This window comes from Tenrec ecaudatus, chromosome 13 (genome assembly GCF_050624435.1).
Source record: "Tenrec ecaudatus isolate mTenEca1 chromosome 13, mTenEca1.hap1, whole genome shotgun sequence".
Taxonomy (NCBI): domain Eukaryota; kingdom Metazoa; phylum Chordata; class Mammalia; order Afrosoricida; family Tenrecidae; genus Tenrec; species Tenrec ecaudatus.
Genome location: NC_134542.1, coordinates 60,201,733 through 60,224,389, shown reverse-complemented (window position 1 = coordinate 60,224,389; position 22,657 = coordinate 60,201,733). Strand labels below are relative to the sequence as shown.

The 22,657-nt window shown below is 43.8% G+C and overlaps 1 protein-coding gene across 2 annotated transcripts in view; it reads left to right on the top strand.

The window, feature by feature from the left end:
• OSBPL6 (oxysterol binding protein like 6) overlaps positions 1 to 22,657 on the top strand; it is a 92,629-nt gene that overhangs the window by 7,566 nt on the left and 62,406 nt on the right. For both annotated transcript variants that reach the window (XM_075529529.1, XM_075529527.1), the window contains exons 2-6: positions 9,920 to 10,012; positions 15,428 to 15,550; positions 19,080 to 19,133; positions 20,221 to 20,334; positions 20,442 to 20,612. In XM_075529529.1, coding sequence (XP_075385644.1) covers positions 9,920 to 10,012; positions 15,428 to 15,550; positions 19,080 to 19,133; positions 20,221 to 20,334; positions 20,442 to 20,612 — 555 coding nt within the window. The remainder of the gene's footprint in view (positions 1 to 9,919; positions 10,013 to 15,427; positions 15,551 to 19,079; positions 19,134 to 20,220; positions 20,335 to 20,441; positions 20,613 to 22,657) is intronic.

Sequence of the window (22,657 nt, the reverse complement as noted above, 5' to 3'; positions counted from 1 at the left end):
GGCTATGTGGTGGTTCATTGGGAGATTGCGATGGACGAGTTGAACCAGAATGTTTATGAATTGCTGAGGGTAGAACTAGAATCTGCCCCATAAACCTTCACTTAATTCACAATAAAAAGTTTTCAAATCAAGATAGAAGTATATATTTCTATACCAAGATTTGTTCAATTTCTTTATTGCCTATTTAATTGATTATCAAAGTATTTCTACATAGTAAGAAATTAGAAATAGTCCGGTATTTAACAAGGAATTATTTAAGTAACCTACCTCATTTGCACAGCTACTTGTAAATATTTTCAAATCACATTTAAGGTTTTGGGGAATTGACATATATTAATAATTGAAAAAAAACAAGTTATTAAACTAAAATCATAGCCATTTTATTTTTAAGAATTAATTATATGTGAGGGAAGTTCAAAAACATATGGGAAAATTCCATTATTTCTTAATTCCATATTTCCAGAAACTTTTCGATGCTCTTTTATATATGCATTGAAGAAAAGTTGCAAGAAAATATCCCAGGAGCGAGTTTACTGCAGATGCAGCATTTGTTAATCTCTGTTTCTTCTCTCTGACTTCCCTGCAGTGGATGGTATTGCTTCTATTATCAAACATATATGTTGTTTATTTACAAATTTCTATTTTGTGAATTGAGTGTGTATGTGGCTTTTAAAACAGTATTTGAAGAATAGCAACTATTTTATGTGTTAATTTATGAATAATAAACTTCTACGTTCTAACTACATAAATAAAAAGATAGAAAATTAAATGAATACACAGGATACACCAAAGAGAAATTTGGAGCAAGTCTCTAAAACCAGCTTTGTGATGCTGAGGTAGAAACTGGGTCATCCCTTGTGTTCTTTATGATCCATGTTCATACCATGGTAAGTTGTTTTGAAGGTGATAATTGGCTTTATTAAGCACTTTTTTCCATGCCAAATCCTGTGCTAAAGGTGTGTGTGGTGTATTTACTGATTTTATTTCATCTTCTCATGTGAAAATTAGCCCTTCCACAAAGATCAAGGCAAACAGAAACCTTAGGGCTTCTTGTCAGAGCTCGCTCAGTAATTTCAATGAGGTCTGCTGGAGAGTTTGCAGGTAGACCCGGGTGTTGATTTGCTCGTTCCTCGAACACAGCCTAGTGAGTCTAGTTAGGAGCCCTGGATGGTACCGTCAGACAAGCGTTTAACTGCTAACTGCAAATGAGTGGTTCAAACCCAGCAGCATCTCTGGGGAAAAGATGAGACTGTCTGCTTCCGTTAGATGCTGCCACCTCAGCAACACTGGAGGGTCCCTGCGAGTTAGAATTAACTTGATGGAAGTGGGAGTTGGTTTGGTTTGGTTTGATTTGGTTTGAGTAACCTCTAGATGTAGTTCTGCAAATATAGAGAAGACGCCAACAAGTTTTGGGGAAAAGTATTTCATTCTATTTCCCCATAAACTTTGCCTTATGTACCGAGTTTTCAAGGTTGATCAAAATAATCCAAGCCCCTCCTTGAAAGGCGCACGCATAAGCATCAAAAGCCGTATAATGGAACAGGGTGTGATTCTCTGGTTGTACTGTTAGTGATTTTCATGCTGGGAGCCTTTTGTTGTCGGCAAGTTTAAAAGCCTTTGGGAAAATGGCAAATTAGGCTTCATGGACTTTTCTTTTTATCTTTCCTGATGTTCTTTATTTATTTATAACCATTTTATTGGGGCTCGTACAACTCTTAATCACAATACTTACATACATCCATTGTGTTGAGCACATTTTTACATTTGTTGCCATCCTCATTCTCAAGACATTTGCTCTCCACTTGAGCCCCTTGCATCAGCTCATTTTCCCCTCCCTCCCCGCCACCCCCTTCCTCACGAACCCTTGATAATTTATAATAATAATTATTATTTTGTCATGTCTTGCACTGTCCGACATCTCCCTTCCCCTACTCTTCTGCTGTCTGTCCCCCAGGGAGGAGGTTATATGTAGATCCTTGTAATCGCTTCCCCCTTTCTAGAGTACTAGACTCTGCTTTTGCAAGTTTGACTCTAAGTCTAGGCCCTCTGCTGTTGAAAGTAGCTCAGTGTTTGTCCGTTCTATTTTGTTTGCTTATAATTGCCTTTACGTAGCTTGATCCTTATAGTCTTTTACTTTTTCTCACTATCATGAAATTGCTGGTGTTTCCAGCGATGTCTTTACCACTGTGAGTGGTGAGAGCACAGAATAAGATCCAAATTCACCAGTAAGTTTTGGTTCTGTTTCTACATAAAGGCAGCTGTGGGATTATTCAGTACTTTATTCCTGTGCTTTCTATTTCTTCGGAGTCAAGATTACTAAACTGCTTTCCATAATAAAAGAGCCACTTGATGGGTCTAATTGGTCTTTCTTAAAATTCAGGGTGCTCGCACAGTATACCAGTTTCGTGTGGGGCCGTAGACCTTGGCTCAGAGGCACTTTCTTCTTCCTGTCCAGGAAGAATCAAAGCTCCGATGGTTTGCTCTTCTCCCTGCAGTGTTTCCCAGGTGTGCTTACCTGCCTGGTTTCCAGTCACTGGTTATCAAATGTCCTACTTTCATTCATTTCAGTGACGGTTGTATGCAAGTTTATTACTAGGGCAACGCTGTAGTGAGGGAAAGGTAAAGTTGGCACTGTCCAGCTGTCCAACTGTCCAGCTGTGGCATTCTCGCTTTGGTGGTTTGAATAGTTTATGCTATTACAAAAAGAGAAGTTTTTTTCTTAAAGGAGATTGAGTAGATAGCAGGGAATCCTGCCCACGTTTCTGTCGCGAGCCTTGAAAGGCTCAATATGCTTTCCCACCCACATCTTATTTCTCCCTGCTGCGTAGGGCGTAGCTTTCCAATCGCTTCATCAGCCTCTTTGGAAAATTCTGATTCTTTGCTCGCTCAAAACGCAAAACCAAACTCACGGCCACCACGTGGATTCTGACCCAGAGTGACCCTGTAGGACAGGGTAAACTCCCCCTGTAGGTTTCTGAGACTATAACTCTTTACAGGACTAAAAAGCCTGATTTCTCTCCCATGGAGTGGCTGGTGGTTTTAGACGATTGAGCTTGTAGCTAGCAGACCAATGCATGACCCAGTACGCCACCAGGGCGCCTTGGTCTGGTGACAGGCAGTGCTAGCTCTGGTTCCTCAATGGACCGGGTAACAGGCTGGCTGTGGACAATGTACATTCCTCCCTTTCAGGGGCACACCCAAACTACGGAGCGAGCGCCTCTGACCTGCCCTGGTCACACAACCCTGAAAGGTGTTTGGAGACCTTGTTATGTGACTCTGAGGATGACATTTACTCTTACACATTTACAGCTGAGATGTTAGCTGTCCCTTGATCGGGTGCCCGTGATCTACCATCTTATAATAGTTGTTGGCAGTGAGTTTCCCCGAGGCAGTCAGGGCCTGGCTCTAAACCACGCAACCCCCGTACTTGAATGCGACTGAGTGCTTACTCGGTGACTTCACAAGGGCTCATCAAGTAGGCAGTTTGCTCTTTTTGTAGCTAAAGAGCCCTGGCACTGAGAGAAGTTGATGATTTGTCTAAATCGCTTAGTAAATAGAATGAAGATTAGAACACTGGTGTGGTGTGTATGACAAAACTTACATGCCTTTTTTCGACATCATGACTGCATTCCTGAAGAAAATGCTAACTGACTTGTACTTAATTTTTTTTAATAAATCGGACATTTGTTAAGTCTTAAACAGGCTAAGGAGAAGACATGTCTGGATAAGGGAGACCATTGATAGGAGGTCACAATGAGGTTCCAGGGCTTTCTGGGATACATAGCATTAAAAAGGACCTTGGAGGTAAAAGAAGATGGTCATAGAAACACGGTTGGTGGCTGATCGATGTAACATAGTTATCGATAGGACTCCTGGTACAGGATAGGGGCCATGATTAGAACAAGCGCATTATGTAAAGCAGTGGAGCTTACAATATTTGAAGGCAGTGAGTTTCCCTGAGACAGTCAGGACATGTCTCATAACAATGAATATCCATTAGGGACACACCTGGGTAGGCCCCTGAGGGAGACACTTATACTTAATTCTTGAATATTAGAAATTAACCTTGAAGTAGCACCATATTTATGAGTGGTAATATCTTTTTTACTCATTTCTCATTTTTATTCATTTCCATGGAAGTTAGTGGTAGATGATGCCTTTGGATAGGTTCAATTAATCCTAATGGCATATACTACATGAGATTGCTTTACTTTGGGTCATTTAATGTTGGGAGATGGCAGTGATTAAGAGCTTGGGCTCCCAACACTGACTGGCCAAATGACATTAAGCAAGTGATTTGACCTCTGATGTGTCAATTCAATCAGCTATAAAATAAATTTAAAGAGGTTGTAAAGATGAAATGCAACAGCTTTTTGGAGCACAGAGATAGAAATAGAGAGAGAAAGAAATAAAGGCAGATCTCAAACAAACCACCGTTGTGTCAATTCCAACTCATAGTGACCTACAGGGCAGAGCAGGACTGCTCCATGTGGCTTCGGAGGCCGTAAATCTTCATAGAAACAGCGTTCTCTTTCACCCACAGAAATGGCTTATAGTTAATAGCCCAATGCTTAGCCCTTAAAGCCACCAGTGATTCTTAGAAATATAGAAAGAACCAAAAAAATCCGCCTGTCATTATTATCATCTATACCACAAACACTATCAAATGCAAGCTACTTTTATCTCACTTTCTGCATAGGCACATTAGAATTAGTCATAAACTAGAAAAGGTTTGGAGGAAGGCTTATCAACAACCTGGGATATGCAGAAGGCACAACCTTGCTTGCTGAAAGGGAGCAGGACCTGAAGCGCTTGCTGATGAAGATCAAGGCGTGCAGCCTTCAGTCTGGACGACGACGTAAAGAAGACCCAAATCCTCACACCTGGACCAATCGGCGACATCATGATCAGTGGAGAAAAAGCTGAAGTTGTCAAGGATTTTGTCCTGCTTGCAGCCGCAGTCAGTGCTCATGGCAGTAGCAGTCAAGTGATGAAAAGCCAGATGCAGCAGGTCAGTCTGCTGCAGAAGACGTCTTCTGAGGACGAAGGTCCACCTGACCCAAACCGCAGTACTTTCAGTCACCTCATCTGCATGTGACACTGGACATGGAATAAGGAAGACGGAAAAGAAGCAATGCATTTGAATGGTGGTGCTGGAGGAGAACATTGAAAGCAGCATGGACTGCTGAGAGGTCAAGCTGCTTTGTATTGGAAGTATGGTGGAGTGCTCCTTAGAGGCAAGGATGGGGAGGCTTCCTTGGACATGTTGTCAGGAGTGACCAGTCCCTGGAGAAAGGCATTATGCTTGGTAGAGGGGCGGGGGGGGGGGGGGAGAAAATCCTCAAGGGGACGATTGACACAATGGCTTCAACAATGGGCTCAAGCACAAGAACAATTATGAAGACGGCACAGGACTGGACAGTGTTTCCATCTGTTGTGCATAAGGTCGTTGTAAGTCTGAACCAACTCTATGGGCACCTAACAACAAAACAGAAAACAAACGAACAAGGTTCACTGGTAGGGTGGCAGGTTATCTATTGGGCTGCTACCCTTAGAGTCTGCAGTTCAAAACCACCAGCACTTCTTGGGGGTGTGCATGTGTTTGGGGGAGAGGGAGGGATGAGGCTTTCTGTCTCAGAAAGATTTACAATCTCAGAGACCCACAGGGACAATTCTCTTTTGCCCCTGAGAGTCAGAATCGACTTGATGGGATTAAGTTTAAGAGAAGAGAGGCATTTCTGACCAACAAAATCTTGAAGAAGAAAAGGTCTTAGAAGCTGTAAAATAATTTTGTGTATCTTTCTTTGAAGGCATTTTGTCTAATTCATGAATACAAAAACAACTTAGACCATGCCATCACCACGTATCCGCATTTCCATGGAATTAGCCTGCAGAGAGCAGCGGTGCAAATTCACCATATATATCACTGTCCTCAGTTTGTATGCACAGTGAGTCCCGACAGAAATTTATATCACAACCGAGAATATTTCCAGTAGTTCCTTTATATTTCTGAAATGAAATGAAAGCAAACAGTTACAGGATTAAGGAAGCAAAAGACCGGACCATCCAGTATTCTGGACATTCTGCTTTCTGAGAGTTCCATTGCTCTTCTGTGTCGGTCGTACTAAACCATTGAGCCACCGTGAAATGCTGCTTTGTCTGCTTGCCTGCATCTTCGATACCAGGTAAACGAGACTAGAATGTTGGCAGATTTCCCTGGCTGCGCGGGAGGTAGTATGGTTAGTGGATACTGGCCTGGGAAACAAACGTGCAGCAAATCAAAGGGTTGCCGTGAGATGCATGTTTTAGATGCCTGTTTACAAGCTTAATATGCAGCTCTTCCCACTGAGCAGGGGGCACAAGGGGAGGGTAAGTACTTCCCATTGACTCTGTGTTTTCTTTAATAATCGGAACTGGAATTAAGTTGTCATGTTAGTGTTTGAGAGGAAACTTGATTTTAAAAGAACACTAGGTTTATATAACCTTTTATCGAATGTCCTTCTATAATATGTGGGATACCTTGAGTGTATTTGGCATGTGTTTCCAAGTACTGTGGAGGAAGACAAAAACAACTGTCTTATGAAGAGAAGTACAGAAATTAGAGCCCACATATGGTCCTATGTTTATGATGATGAACTATTCAGAGATATGCTTTGGGTTTTATAACATGGGTTTGAAAATAATCATTAGGTAGGGGATTAATTTATTATTGTAGTTACAAATACAAATATCACACAGGAAGGTTTGCTTAAGAATTTGGGGGTTCTTCTTTCTTACTGTTCTGGAAGTTCAAGGAAACAGCTTATTTATAAAACTAGTTGCATTTGTATCAATGGGTTTCAGCTGATACTGTTGTAAATTAGGCTTCATCCCTCTGCAGTAAAACATCCACTCTATATTTGTGGTAGGTAGTTTGAAGTAAAAATATATCTACTTACTATTTTTTTTGGCTTTGGCTAAAATATTTTTGCCTTGGCAAATGAACATTTGTAATTTAGATTTTTCACTTGGTTGGAATAAGCACTATACTCCTGTCACACTGTTTCAAGTGAATGACCCTTTTCCTTAGTAATCAGGATTTGTTTGTGAAATCAGGTGGAGAATCTAATATCATATTCTTTGTGCAAGTACTGAAGTAGGTATTTTATAGATGTGATCTTGTTTAAAAAGGGGGAAGTAGAGTCAGTCATCTGATCCACAAAATTCTACCACCACTTCAGTATCTTCCAGTGTCTATAAGAGTCCAAATTCCTTTTTATTCACATACATTCAGTAGACCACGTTGATTTCTATATCCATGGCTTGATTTGGAAATTAAAGGATTTTGTTTCCTTGTCCAGCCACTTGGCCTGAGTTAAGCCTTTGTTTCTCCCTACACAGTTGCTAAGCTCAAGTTTCTTTCCAGGATTTGCTTTTCTTATCATGTTCTGAATTGTGGATTTGTTTGTTTGTTTGTTTAATTGAGTGTGTGTGTGTGTGTGTGTTTTATTGCCCAGCAACCTGAAAGTACATAGCTGAGGTGGGGGGGTGAGCTGGGGAACCCCTTAAAGAGAAGCTCAGATCTAAGATACCTATTGGGAAAAAATGAGAGTTATTGAAGCAACAGGCCTATAAGAAGTTAAAACATGGTTTTAGCATTATTTGGTCTTTTGGGTGACTTGTCTCTAGAATATAAACATGTCTATTTTGTTCTTCAGAGCCCCGTCATCTGATCTGCCGCAGCATAGATACTCAATAGTGAATTGTTGATTGATTGATTGAATGAATGAATGAATGACAGTTTTCACTTGAATAAAAGATCTTTTTCCCGGGAAATTTTGATTTACTACATAATTATATTGTTGCCATTTTCGTATCAAATAGAGGGAACTTGGTCTAAGATGTGTAATTTCTAATTGATTCTGACACTTGATATTAAAATATCAAAACTTGGGAGACTTTTTCCCCCCTCAGGGAAATAATCTGACATTACCAAGCTTTTTGTATTATCTTATATGATGGGAGGAAGCAGTTTTCAATCTCAGGAAGACAACAACAACCCTCTATTAAGCAATCAAAGGCATTTGTTAGAAATGTTAATTTGTATATTTAAAAATTCCTCAATCTCTCTTACCTTTTTCAGCTGTAGTTGAAAAGCACATGATGTAAGGTAATGGAAGTAATCAGAATCCTTGAAGTTTTAAGAGAATTGAATAATTTGACACATACCTACGTGTAATTCTTCATTAAAAGTCAAATATTGATTTTAATAATTTTCCAGAGAAACATCCAAAATGGAGACTTTGATAACTAAATAAAATATCAATGTTGTTTACTAAAAGAACAAAACCAAATGCTATTATTGAGGTGGAATTCTACATTTCATTTTTAGCCTATATTTATATATTAATTCTATGGGATTATCCCTTAGTTTTCTCTCAGATGTTTCTCCACCATAGGAAGTGTTTAATTATTTTCCAATTTATTCCAGTTATATCTACCCACTGAAAAATAAATGAGATAAATATGAACAATGGGATTAAAAATCACATATAACCTTAGCTCTCAGGTATAACTATTATTAACATTCTAAAATATACTTTCGATTCCATTGTAACAATCATATTACATGTACTTGAGTGTATCTGTACAGGGTCTGTGTGAGTCAGAATTGACTCAATGGCAGTGAGCTTGGTGGAATTTTTATTTTTAATATGTTTTATAGATAATTTTATGGTAGTAATATATATAATAATAATATATATTTTTATTGTGTAACCCCACTTGAGGGGAATGAATAACAGAATTGCAGGTGAATGGATACATAGAATGGTGTAAGATACGACAGATAATAATAATAATATATATAACAGAACAATAAGGGTTTCTGGGGGACAGAGGGGGAGGGAAGGAATAAAGGGGAGCCAAATCAAAGAGTTCAGGAAGAAAGTGAATATATTGAAACTGATAGTGGTAGCATTTGTACAGTTATTCTTGATCTAATTGAAATACAGATTGTTACAATATCTTTAAGAGCTCCCAATAAACTTATTAGTTTAAAAAATTAATATGATTATTTCATTAAAGATAAAAGTCAATGAGACATATACTTCTTTTTTCAAAACTTTTGATATAATTGTAAAGTTGCTCTTTAGAAGCATCATAAACCAAAACCCCGCTCCCTACCATGGAGTCAGGTCAGAATCACAGCGTTCCTAAGCCTCCTCAGGTAGCGCTGCCCCGCAGGGCTTCCCTCCCGCTGAGCTGCCAGGGCTACTTTAGAAAGATACGCCACTTACTTACGTTCCCTTTCCCTCAGTCAACCCCAACCTAGATCTCATGAGTAATAAATACTCGTCACCTTTATTTTCATTTCTTTAAATAATTTTTGAGGTTGAACATCTTTTCACATATTCTGCGTGAGTTGCCTGTTTATATCTTTACCTGTTTTTCTGTTGGAACATTGGCCTACAGATCTGCAAACGCTCCTCATAGTCTTCATAAGAAACTCCTGCTGTTTCCTGTGTTTGATACCTTCCTCCCTTTACTGTGTGTCTGTATAAAACATTAAAATAAAATGGGGTTAAGGACCTTGGTTTTCTTATATATAGCTTTTTCATAGTAGTAGACATACCATTCTCAGAAATGTATAAAAGGTAGTTGAACATACGCTGGACGTGTGTGTGTGTGTGTGTGTGTGTGTGTGTGTGTGTCCCCATCCCACGTCTTTTGAGTGGTGCTACTCTGACAAATTCTGAAACCAGCATTGCAGCAGCTGCTCGGCAGCAATAGTGGTGTTTTTCCGACTGCAGCTGCTGAGTGGAGGCCCTTCAGCAACGTGCCACCTCGGTGTAGGACGTTGCCATCTGTACGGCCGCATCTCCATGTCTATCCGGAGGAGAAGTCTAACCTTGGCCTTCGTTTTCTGGTTTATTTTCAGAGTGCCCACGTGTTGGAGAGAGCTTCTTCCTCTGGCACGGAGCCCTCTGTGAGTCGGCAGTTGCTAGAACCAGAGCCGGTCCCTCTCGCCAAGGTCAGTGGCGGAATATCATGCTTTCTCAGAAGCCCGGCCGCCTGCTCGGGGTCCTATGAGTGCACATGACCTTTACACCTGACTCTCTCTGCATAGCTGTGAAGCCTGTATCAGGGTTGGTCTTCCGTTTCTGTCTGGCCCCAGTAGGTAGGGTTTCTCGGCTTTGGGCTAGGAGGCAATAAACGAATGGAAATGTTATGGGCATTTTCAAGGTTACACATCCAAAGCTTAAAATTCTCATCGGAAAGAAAGAGACAAGAGAGCCTATTGCCATTTTCTGTTAGAGAGCTTAGCAGATACTTATATGCGAAGCTAACTCAATCCTACGGTAATGATAATACTATGCAGCTACCATGTACGGGCCAAGTACTGTACACTAGGAACTGTTCCAAGTGCTTAACTATATTATCTGATTTAATATGCTCCTCTGAACAGCCCCTTGCTGTTGACGAGCATAGAAGACACCATTAGTAATGTTCTTTAAGTCAGCCAAGGCTGTTAAGTAGCAAAATAGGCATTTGAACTTAGATGCGTTTCCCTCTACAACCAGTGCTTTTAAGTTCTACACTCCTTTGCTCTTTGTAGGATAAACAAATCATTAATAAAGAACATTTTCCTTTGGAGGAAAATGTGGAAGGCAGGGGCCCTTCCCCATCGCCCTTCTCTTCCTCGCACCAAGGAAACCCCCGAATGCATGTCTATCTAAAGCACAACTGAGGGAGCGCGGGATGCTGTCCATCCTTCTCCTCCCAGCGCCTCCCCTACTCCCTGAGAGATTGGGCAGCCAGACTACCTTGTCAAGAACTCCAAGATAACAGTGCAGGCCGACCTTCAGTTCAAATATATACAAAACTCACACTTTAGTTCCAAAGACATTTAACATCTTCATATGGATAGTTGGTTCTTCCAACTTTGCTTTCCCTATAGTAATGTAATCTTTTAAGGGAAAAAACAGAAGCAAACGCTATTGCGCCCTCTGTTATAGAAAATTTACCATGTGCTTCTTTCTGTACGTTTCTGTATCACAAGCCATGAAAATCATTCTCTCAGCTGGAGTAAGCTGTTAAACTAAAGAGAGGAGGTTATTAAACTCCACAAAAACAATGGTTTGGAGAGAAACAAACAAAAGATCATCTGATTCTTTCCATGTGATGGCAAATACTGAATTCCGGTGTGGGACTAGTAATCCCTCTGAACCTGCCGCTGCGTCCTACAGTGAGTTAAAGGAGGAGAGGATAAAAAAAAAACAAGGGAGAAGGTGACTAACAACTAACGTGCAGGCACTGGATTAGTACAAGCTTTGCTCACTTGGTGGATATCCAGCTCAATAAGTGGATATGGATATGATGGTCATTGGACTGGAAGGAATCAGAGACTGGGAGGGTAAGTAGATTGCTCCGAGTCAGAGAGTTGGGAAGTGGGTGGCAATGACAGGGGAAGGTAATCAAGATCGTGAAGGATACATAGAGAAGAGTATTCAGACTTTTTCTATGTGAACAAAAGTGTGTATCTGACTTAAGCCAGATACTAACATGACCTCAAGGTTTCTAATGCTGCTTCCAGTGTAAGGAAATAGAGGAAGTGGAAAAATTTTAGAAGGTTTTGATGGTACATTGACATTATCCTCCAAATATGTTGTTCCCTGTTTTCAGAAAATGATTGCAGCCCTCTTAAGGTTTTTATGCACAGGGACTCCAGGAGAGATAAAGCCCCCAGGGCCAACAGCGGGAGCAGAGATACCAGGAGGATTAGGGGAGGGTTGGGGGGAATTGATCACAAGGATCAACCTGTAACCCCCTCCCAGGGAGAGGAATAAGGGAAACATGGGGGAGGGGCAATGGAAGACGACGTAAGATATGGGAAAATATATAACTTATCAAGAGTTTGTGAGGGAGAGTGGGAGAGGAAAGGGGAACAAATGGGGAGCTGACATCAGGGGCTCAAGTGGGAAGGGAATGCTTTGAAAATGATGATGGTGGCATATGTGCAAATGTGTTTGACACACTGGATGCATGTCTGGATTGTGATGAGATGTAAGAGCCCCCGATAAAAGTATTTCCCCAAAGAGGTTGCTATGTTGTTAGGCATGCATAAGATTGTTAGGAGTTGGTTCTGGCTCATGACAGCCAAACGAAGCCCTACTGCCACGGTGGTTATGCTTGAGCCTATACAAGCTACAAGCTACTGTGTCGACCGTCTTGTTGAGGGACTTCTGTTTGTTCTGACCAAGCATAAGCCGTCGAGTCCAATCCAGCCCATGTGCCCCTGTACACAAAGTTGATCAGAGCTCTAGTGTCTCCAGGGCTGTGCCGTGTACAAAAACAGGCTGCTGCCTCTTCCTGCAGAGTAGCTGGTGGGCTTAAACAGCTGCCCTTCCTGTTAGAAGGGCCCCTTTTTACTAAGCACAGAGGACACGCATTTGAGCATGAAAGAATGCAGAAGATTTTCTTTTGTCCTAGGGTGGGCTGTCTTCATTTCCTACTTTGTCACATTATTGTCAGCATTTCTAATTGAAATAGGGGGAAGGTGGTTTGCATCTTCTGCCTCTTTGTCTGGCTGACAGCTTATTTAAGGGTAAGGACTATATTAGAATTCTTTTCCATTTCCCTTGCTGGGCTCTGAAAATATCCTATCTGCGAGGGTAGAGTTATTTGCTCAGAGCTGCTGTACGTATGCTTAAGGAAAGCATTTCTTTTCAGAAAGACATTTTAACTTTCAACATTCGAATTGAATCTCTCTGATTTCCTTCTGCAGTTAAGCTTCCATAGAAGAAAGGGAAAAAAAATCCACTGTGATAGAAATCAGCAACAATAGCACCAAAGGGACAAGCTTTTATTACATTCTGAGTTTAATTAGGAAAAAAATGAACGCATTTGTCCTTATTACCAAGTGTTTCCATTTACCCAAGGTAAACAGTATATTAGTCTTCATCACACACACACACACACGCGCGCACACACACACACACACACACACACACACACCTTATGGATCCTAGACTTCAAATAAGGCCTAGCCAGAAATAAATGCTATTTTTCTAGAGATATTCTACGTGTCTCAGGCCACTAAATATGGAAGTGCTGTTAAAAAAAAGAAAACATGTTATCTTTAAGAACTGAAGGATTCCTAATGAATGTACTTACACACATGTATGGAGTTTAATTTTAATTTCATTATTATGAAGAACTTTTAGAAAGAAATCTATGAAGATTAATCTTTTGTATAGGGTAATTGTCTATTTTTCTGATGTGAATAGAAAGCCAAAAACATTGAACTTACTATAAAATTCTACCAGTTTCTTCTGCAATATTCATAAGCAGGACTACTTACGGAATTATGATTCCACATTAAGCAATGAAAAATCAAAAGCCATCCACTCTGCCTGCGCTTACAAAGTATTGTCCAAAAACTTAGTGTAGAGTCTAAAATGCATTATTGCAAACATTCAAAAGAAACAAACCAAAAGTCATTGTATCTACTTTAACTGTTTTGACCAAATGGGTCTCAGTTTCTGATAAATTGTCTCCATGTAGAAAGTCACTTCTTGGGCTGTTTTCTTATGGAAGGGAAATTTACAGACTCTTCAATTAAGGTAGCCAAATCAGCACCAATATGAATGTTTCTGTATATGACTGAGTCATTAGCATCCCCTCTGGGATGACCAAGGCAGTTTCGAGAGCTTTCTGGAGGCCAGGCTGCAACCTACTATTAATAACACCCAGATGAGGCAATGTCTAGCCACAGCTCCTGGAAACCTAAAATTTCATGTAAAAGCCCCACCCCACTTACACATATTTGAAAATAAATATATAGATTTGGCTTGTACTGGCTATGAGATCAGAGAAGGAAACAGCAGAAAGAGGCAGAGATGGCGACTACACAACCCTCTCAGAGCCCCCGTGTCCCCATAGCCGACATCAGTAATGGGTTGTGTCACTGAGTCTTCTTAGAGGCTTACAGTCACTCGACAGCCACAATTCAGCCATCCCCCACCTAGTCTTTGGGCCACAGGTCCACCTGCCTTAAGATGAAATTCGTTGGCAGCAGTTCTCAACCTGTGGGTCGCAACCCCTTTGGGGGTCGAACGGCCCTTTCACAGGGGTCGCCTGGTTCATAACAGTAGCAATAGGACAGTGATGAAGTAGCAACGAAAATAATTTTATGGCTGGGGGTCACCACCACATGAGGAACTGTATGAAAGGGGGGTGGCATTAGGAGCTAATTTCAGAGAGAAGATATGTTTTCAGAAGGCCCTGTGGTATATCAGTTTGGAAGGGGGCATTCTGTAGAAGGCCTGCTCTCACCCGTGGAATTGTGTCTAGCATTTGGAGGCTGAGGCAACCGATTAGTTTGTCCTGATAGGTTTTGTCCCCTTGTGCTGAGGGCGGGGCTGCAGCTGCAAGCTGTAGGATGTGGAGAGGTACCACTCTATTGCCTGGGGGTCTTTCTGCTAGACTGTTGCCAGGGCTTCTTCATGCTCCTGAATATCCAGAGACGTGTCCAAGGACTAGGACTTGGCAGATGGACCAGCAGGTATTAGGGCCCTGCAGGAAATCACCTCCTACAACTCAGGAAGCCACCTAGGGTCAGGAAGAGCATAGGGTCCTGTTGGGGGCTTTGGGAAACGGAAGACCAACCACCTTCACCTATGGCAGGCCAGGTCTGATAGTCTTTCAGAAAACACAACTGCTTTGGGGATCCAAAGTCAGAAATCTTTGGATTTTTTTCGATGTTGGTAACTCATTCAGCAAATCACACCTAGATTCCCATAATGTAGTCATGGTTTCGAACGATGATGGGCAATGGTGTGGCGTCCGGAGCCCCAGGTTTTTGGCCTGGCAGGCCATCAGATTCTCTATCCAGAAGCTCCCCAGGGTGTGTGTCTCAGGACGCCTAGGAAGCCTGGGGCATTTGGGCAGGCAGCCTCCCTGAGAAGAAGCGGCGTGGCCTTGCAGTGTTGATAGCAGGTCACAAGCCTCCTTGGAGCTGTGATAGCCTTTCCATTCCTAAGCAGAAAACCAGGGCCTCCCAAGTCATTATACATTTGTCTTCAAAACAGTCGGATTGTGAAACTTGGAGTGCTGCGGTGTGCAGCGAGTACCTGCCTGGAAGCATGCATTTGAAACATGCAGCGTTCAGGCCATCGACAGCCCAAACTGCTCCACGTAGAAGAGATAGCTCCTCCGGGTCCGAGTGGACCCTGCTTCCCTGCAGGTGTCCCTGGGAGGCTCATTTTCAATCCGTGAAAGTCACCAAGTGTGTGTGGCCTTGAGAGCTTGCCCTGGGATGCTGGGCCGATGTTTGGTGGGCGGAGTGCCGGTTCAAAGGCGACTGCTGCCTCCATCTCCCGTGCGTTTGTCCGTCTGTTCTGCAGCACCTGGGAATGTGCAACTTGTTTTGCTTCTTTCCTCTTAGGAGGCGGACAGCTGGGAGATCATAGAAGGGCTGAAAATAGGCCAAACCAACGTCCAGAAGCCAGACAAACATGATGGCTTTATGCTGAAGAAAAGGAAATGGCCTTTAAAAGGCTGGCACAAGGTAACATTCCAGTCACTGTCCCTCGATCGTCTTCAGTCACAGGCAGGATCTGGTTTGATATCAGTAGGTAAGGAACCCAAATAGGGTTGTGTGTGGAAAACTGATATCTCAGGCCCTAAGTTAACCACGTGGGCTGGGACATACCACACCTACTTACATCATCTGCGATATAATAGTGTGCAGAGAAAAATGTTTTACATGGTATTTACAATCCAACTTTCAAACAGAACGATGTTTTATCATCCTTTTTTTCATTTATATTATTAAGAATACAAGGGGGCTTCAAAAAGCGTATGGGGGGGGAACCCCCACGATCTTTCCTTCTATTTTTAAAGCACCCCAACCCTAAACTGCTGCCGAATACCTTCCTGCAATTTATTATTCTTCTAAATAGAAGCTGGTTTTCAATGCAGGCATGTATTTTGTTGGATTGTATTTCCCACCGTTGACTGGCTCGACCCTTTCTTGATCTCTAGCTTTCATAACTATGATGGTGTCGCGGGCGCCCTTGTACATGGATGTCTGTTTAGTTCCTTACTGGGAACGCCTAGAATCATTGCTGCCAATGCAAGCAAAACGGGGAAACTCCCTGATCCTGCAAGCCGCTTCGTGACCCTGTAAAGTATGTGTGTACTGTGTATAGCTTTCATCCCCTCCACATCCCTTTTCTATGTCCCAGCTTTAATTATGGAGAAATGTTTTTACTCCCTCGTTGCAAATGCAAAAAGATTCTTGTCATCCTAAAGCAGAGAAGAAGGCAGTGGTGGCAGACCTTGAGCGTTCACCTTCTGTGAGCAGAACCTCGCTGGAGTACTGGCCACAGCACCCCGTGCCCTGTCACCCTCCGTCTGCCACTGGAAGCTGCACGTTGCCATGAAACGGAACAGAGTTCAGTGGAGTTCCAGACTAAGACTGGGCACAAACCCTGGGGCATCTGCTTCTGAAAATCAGCCAGTTAAAAGCCTGAGATTAACAATGGTCCAATCCACAGCCAGTTGTGAGAGTGGCAGTTCCTTTCTCCATGCATGGGGTGACCAGGAGTTGGGGGTTCACTTGATAGTAGCAAACCAAAGAAAACTACCCCCCCCCAGTGTAAACCCTTCAAGAGACCGCCGGCCTCTCCTATGAAACCGCTAGGAGAGCAATCTCCTCTGTTTCCCACATCGGCCCTTTACTGTGACTGTGGCACAGTCACAGTACTGTGCCACAGTACTGTGGCAACTTCCTTGAGGACATGCTTTGTCGTTCTTTAAGGGGAAAGCCCTCAAAGTAGCCAGATGGGAAATGTTGCCTCATTTCTCCGCGGCTAAGGCTGGAATGAAAACCATCCAGCAGCTTCCCACTAAGCTGCTTCTCCCTCGTCTGAAGCTGCCTCCCCTGAGCCCACCACGTTATGCCAGCGCCAGGAAGCTCTTTCATTTGGTTCCTCCCTCCATTTTGGCCCAATTGACCATTCTCTTTCCTGGGATCACTTTTTCCTTTAACTCTGACCTTCCCAATTTGCAGTTTCTCAAATCCAAGGCCATGCTCATCTTTTTTTCCCCACGTCCTTCCTGTGGACTCTCTGCGAAGGCACTTTGGTGGAAATGAAACAACAGGGGGAAGGTCCAAGGAACACGTTTCATGTGAATCCGTAGGTTTAATATAGCGCTCTCCATCCCTGGCCAGCAAAACTGGCAGACGTTCACAGCCACTCTTTCGGGACGATTTTGCTACATCCGTCGTAGGAGCCGTCCCTTGCACATGGAGAGTCCTGGTGGTGTCATGGGTGATAGGCTGGACTGCTAGCTCCAAGGTCAGCAGTTTGAGCCCACCAGCAGCTCCCTGGGAGAAAGATGAGGCTTTCTGCTCCCATAGCAATGTATAGCCTGAGAAACCCATGGAAACTGTTCTACTCTGCCCTATAGGGTCACTCAGAGCTAGAGAAGTTTCTTATCCCATGCATTGGGATTGCCTGTGTGGTGCAACCAGCTAAGCATTCAACTACTAGCCAGAAGGTTGGTAGTTCTCACCCACCCAGAGGTGCCTCCGAAGACAGGCCTGCTGATCTGCTTTGAAAAGGTCACTGCTTTGAAACCCTGCAAAGTAGCTTTGCTCTGCACCTCTGGCTCAACGTGAGGCCGAACTGCGGGGTGGCAACCAACAGGAACAACCTGGCCTTGCCTTTTTCCCCAGGCCTGTCACGCTGCCAGTCAGGAGCCCCGGCTGCCTAGTGGTTACAGGCCGGGCTACTCACCGTAAGGTCAGCAGTTGGGAACCACCAACCAGTCCACAGGAGAAAGACAGCGCTCTCTACTCCCGTCAAGAATTAGAGTCTCGGAAATCCACAGGAACAGTTCTACCCTGCTCTAAAGGGTTGCTATGAGTCAACGTTGAGTCGGGTTTGCTTTGGGGGTTTTGTGTTTGGCTGTAATACTGCCATGCATTTCTTTAATCCTCAGCCTGTGTGATTGCTCAAGCCACGGGCAGTTGCATGATCAAGTATTTTGGTTAACTGTGGCGAACCTTTCTTCTTGTGCGTCCTTGTTAACACCCAGAACCTGTCACATAGGACATAGAGCGGCCGGCTCTGTGCTCCAGCAGCGTGTGCTCACACTTGGGTCAGCTCTGCGTCTGCACCAGATAAAAGTGTTCCAGCACTGGGATGTCCCGACCCTAGGGAGTCTCCCTTTATCGGTGCAGGGGAGAAGAGAGCGTCAGGCCTCGTGGTGGGTTAGGTCCTGGGAGCTGTGGTTCTCCTTTGAGTTGTGCAGGGGAGGGACAGCACAGCAGAGTTCCTGGGTGTATGTTGAACAAACATGGTGACATCTGTTTGTGTTGGACCAGGAGCACCTTGGTGGAGACAAAAGTTGCTAAATATATATGTGCATATATTTTTTAAATCCTTACTGTATTTCAGAAGTAATTTTTGATGGCTTGCTAATAGTGAAATGAAAGCATTTTGCTACATGGAGCTGTGAGCTTATGCCTAATGCCACTCCTTAAACTGTCCAGACCATTCTATTTCCATAACAGACATGAGCATTTTCAGGCATGGCCCAGCGTGTCCAGGGGAAGGTCAGGAGTCCACTTCCAAGGCGAAGACCTCCCTCCACACAGACCGGCATTCTCACAGGTTGATTTGGAGACCCAATCACCTCATTCTTCCTAAAGGTGTCCAGGAAACAAGACATTTAATTTTTAATTTTCTCTCTTCTCGTGTTTCTCAGTTTCAAAAATATCCCAACTCGGTTAATTGAGAAGGTCTCAGTTGCAGGCCTGAAGACATCCTCCCTGTTGAGAAATCCCACTACTTAAAGGCTCCTTCTCCCATTGAACAAAGAGCCCTAGTGGGTTAACATGTGGGAGCAAAACGCTGGCCTCTTGCGGCTTAGTGTGACTGACCGTGCCCAGGTGCACTGGAGTCAAGTGCATTAAAACGATCAGACAGATTGATTCCTGGATGCCGAGGGGCGTCGCACCCACAGTTGTGAGTGCTGTCTATACTTCAGAAGACAGGCAGTAACCATGGGCTGTTTGGTTCTTGCAGCGCTTTTTTGTCCTGGATAATGGAATGCTTAAGTATTCAAAGGCGCCACTTGACGTAAGTAGCACTCAGGACATTTCTCAGAGACCGATTTAGAATTCTGCTTGAAGTGAGTAAATGCCATTGTTATGCAAGCCTCCTGCTGTAGTTACGAGCTTTGTGCACTCCTCTGCCTGTAACATGTAACAAGCTACCAAACCGCATGCTCCGTGTCGTGCATGTCTTATGCGTGTAGTCGAACCTAGTCTCAAACTAGCGAGAGTTCATACTGAATGAGTTCCAGAAAATTAAATGAAGTGTTATTTGAATGATTGCGACCTGTGACATCCAAAGCATAAGTGCAAACCCTAAAAGTGAGGCCCTGGTCATCTGGCCCTTTCTCTGTGGAAGAGAAACCCCAAGCGGCCGCTCTCTGCACGTGCTTTGCATGATGTCCTGTGTGTTTGCTTGTGAGATTTAGAGCGATCTTTGCTCTTGGGCGTGTCCTTCTAAAACCTGCCTCTTGAACTTTATGTCTATTTCCTACATCCCCATTTCTTGGGGATCCCAACACACTAAAATTAATCCAAACTCTCTCTCTGGGATATAGTAAGTAATTACTTGCATGCACAACCAGAAACCCCCGTCTTTGTTAGCACTGTGGTACAAGGGAGCCAATGGAGGATTTAGATGTAGGCTTTGTCCCCACCGCGTTCTTTGAATCCGCTGTGTGTCCTTGACCCACACGGGGACAGTAGCAAGCTGGAGCCTGCTCCTCTGGGCTCTTGCCTCCCAGCTGTTCCGTCTGCCCCAGCAGCTGTTGCCAGATGGTTACTCAAAGATGTTCTGGATTGGGGTGGGGTCAGATTTTCCACTGTTAATTTAGGAACCACTGAAGATGTCTTTTGGGGGCATCTACACGTGCGATCTATAATGATGGAGGCTGTGCGAAGGGTAGGGAGAAGAGACGAGCCGCTGCCTTATCGCAATTGCTGTGAGGTCGCAGCAACGGCAGCCGTCCTCAGAGGAAGAGCGCCTTAGAGGAGACGTCGCATTCTAATTCCCACGGAGATATGAGCGATTGCATGGAGGTCACTTAAATTAACCACAGAAGCACCTGTCATTATATGCCCCACCAGTCTATTGACTAGTCTCTTGATTGCAGATTCAAAAAGGGAAGGTCCATGGGAGCATTGATGTCGGCCTCTCAGTCATGTCGATTAAAAAGAAAGCTCGGCGAATAGACCTCGACACGGAAGAGCACATCTATCATTTGAAGGTGCAAGCGTGTTCCAAATCTCTCTGCTGTTATCAAGGGAAATTGCAAGGTGATGTCCATGGTATAACCAGGAAATGGGTTTCCTAATTGCTTTCTCTTTGCTTTAGGTAAAATCCCAGGACTGGTTTGATGCCTGGGTCTCGAAACTGCGCCACCACCGATTATATCGTCAGAATGAAATTGTGAGGTCACCGCGAGATGCTAGTTTTCACATATTCCCTTCCACCTCCACGGCTGAATCCTCACCAGCTGCTAATGTCTCCGTTGTGGATGGAAAGGTATGGCTTTGCTCTATGGAAGTTGTTGGGAAAACTTTACAAAAACCCAATGGAGTCTCCTTTGGAAAACCAGAAAGGAAGAGAGGACTTATTTGTAAACTAAACACTCAGAAACCAGTGGTGACATTGGCCATGAAATTCTACCTTACAAAGCTGGCTAGACCAGAGGACGTACATAGGCACAGAGAGCAACTGAAAACACAGGGAACCCAGGACAGAGGACTCCTCCAGGACCCGTGGTGAGAGTGGCTATGCCTGGAGGGTGGAGAGAATGTGGGTGGAAAGGGGAAACTGATTACCAGAATCTACATATAGCCTCCTCCCTGGGGGAGGGACAGCAGGCAAGAAGGTGGGGGGAGACGTTGGACAGTGTAGTATATGACAAAATAAGAATAATTTATGAATTATGAAAGGTTCATGAGGTAGGGGGCAGTGGGGAGGGAGGGGGAAATGAGCAGCAGATATTAAGGGCTCAAGCAGAAGGCAAATGTTTTGAGAATGATTATGGCAACAAAGGTACATATGTTCTTGACACAATGGATGTATGTATGGATTGTGATGAGAATTGTACGAGCCCTCAGTAAAATGATTTAAAAAATGAACCACAAGAATGGATGAGGCAGAAATGTGAGTCACCAAGAGAATCAGTGGTTATTTCCCTTTCTATGTGTAATTTTATGTGGCTCTATAGTAGCCCTGGTGGTGGCGTGGGTTCCACAGTGGCCTGCTAACCTCAAGGCCAGCAGTTCAAAACCACCAGCCACTCCTCAAGAGAAAGATGAGGCTTTCTCCTCTTGAAAATATTTACAGTCTCAGAAACTCACCGGGGCCATTCTGCTCTGTCCAAAGGTCACTCTGAGTCAGAATCCCTTCAGTGACCATGAGTGAAAGGTAAGAATATTAGGTTGTACTCAGCCTCCAGAAATCAGGTTCCTTCCTGGGTGAGAATAAAGAGCAGAAGCCCCTAAAGTTTGTTTTGTTTTTAATGACACTTGTTTTTCTGGCTTGGGTTATGATGTACCCATGACCCAGAGCATGACAGTGAATTTGCCTGTGAAGTTAATGTGAGAACGCCTAAAAATAGGACCGTCATATGCATAGAAGCCCATGAGACTGCTACGTGGTGCCCATGTTTGTTGTTGGGCGCTTGGCACTCACTCGTCTCTGAACTTGGAGACGGTGAATGCTTGTTGGTTCAGAAGTGGCACAGCCATCAAAGAGCAGAGTCAGAATTGGAACCTCACCTCTGTTTGCAGCCTCAGTGCCCGACGAGCTTAAGGAGGCTGGCATTGTCCTTTCACCTGTGGTGAGAGTTCGTTTGTTCGTGGAGCTGTCGCGTTTGAGATGGCACCTGCTCAAAAGTCAAGGTTGTGGCAGCAGGCTAGGGGACAGCTGTCTTCTCCTTCAGTACGTAAGGCTGTTCGAAGAGTGCCGTGTTGCAACCAAGGGTGCTCCAGCTTCCTACTTGGCCCTTGAAATTAAGACGAAAGGCTCTAGGATCTGAGTTCAAGATCATGTCCATGCAGTCTGCTCCGCTCTGTTGGTTTGTCCAGCACTGGATGTGGTGCACCCGTCCAGGCTTCCTTTACAGAACATTGGACGAGCTCATGGAGCAGGTGCTCATAAATGAGATTACTGGAATCTCTGGAAATTACCCACCAGGCTCTCAAGTTGATTCCAACCCCTCACAGCCCCACAGGGCAGAGTCGAGCTGCTCTGTTCCACAGGGTTCCAGGGGAAATTTTCAAAGAAGCAGACAGCCTCATCTTCCTCCGGAGGTGGGGCTTGTGGATTTGAACCGCTAATCTTTCCATTAACAAACTAACACTTACCTCACTACGCCACCAGGGCATCTTTAATGGAGATCATTCAAGTGCGTTTTGTTAAATGTCCTTAATTATTATTCCACAGGGTTCCCAAACCTTATGCGAGTATCATTTCATTCTGGTGGCCAGCCTGGCTAACCTGTGCCTGCTTAATGGCCTTCCTCCTAGAGATCGGGCTGTGGTACCCTTAATGCAGGGCACTTTGACATGAAAGGAATG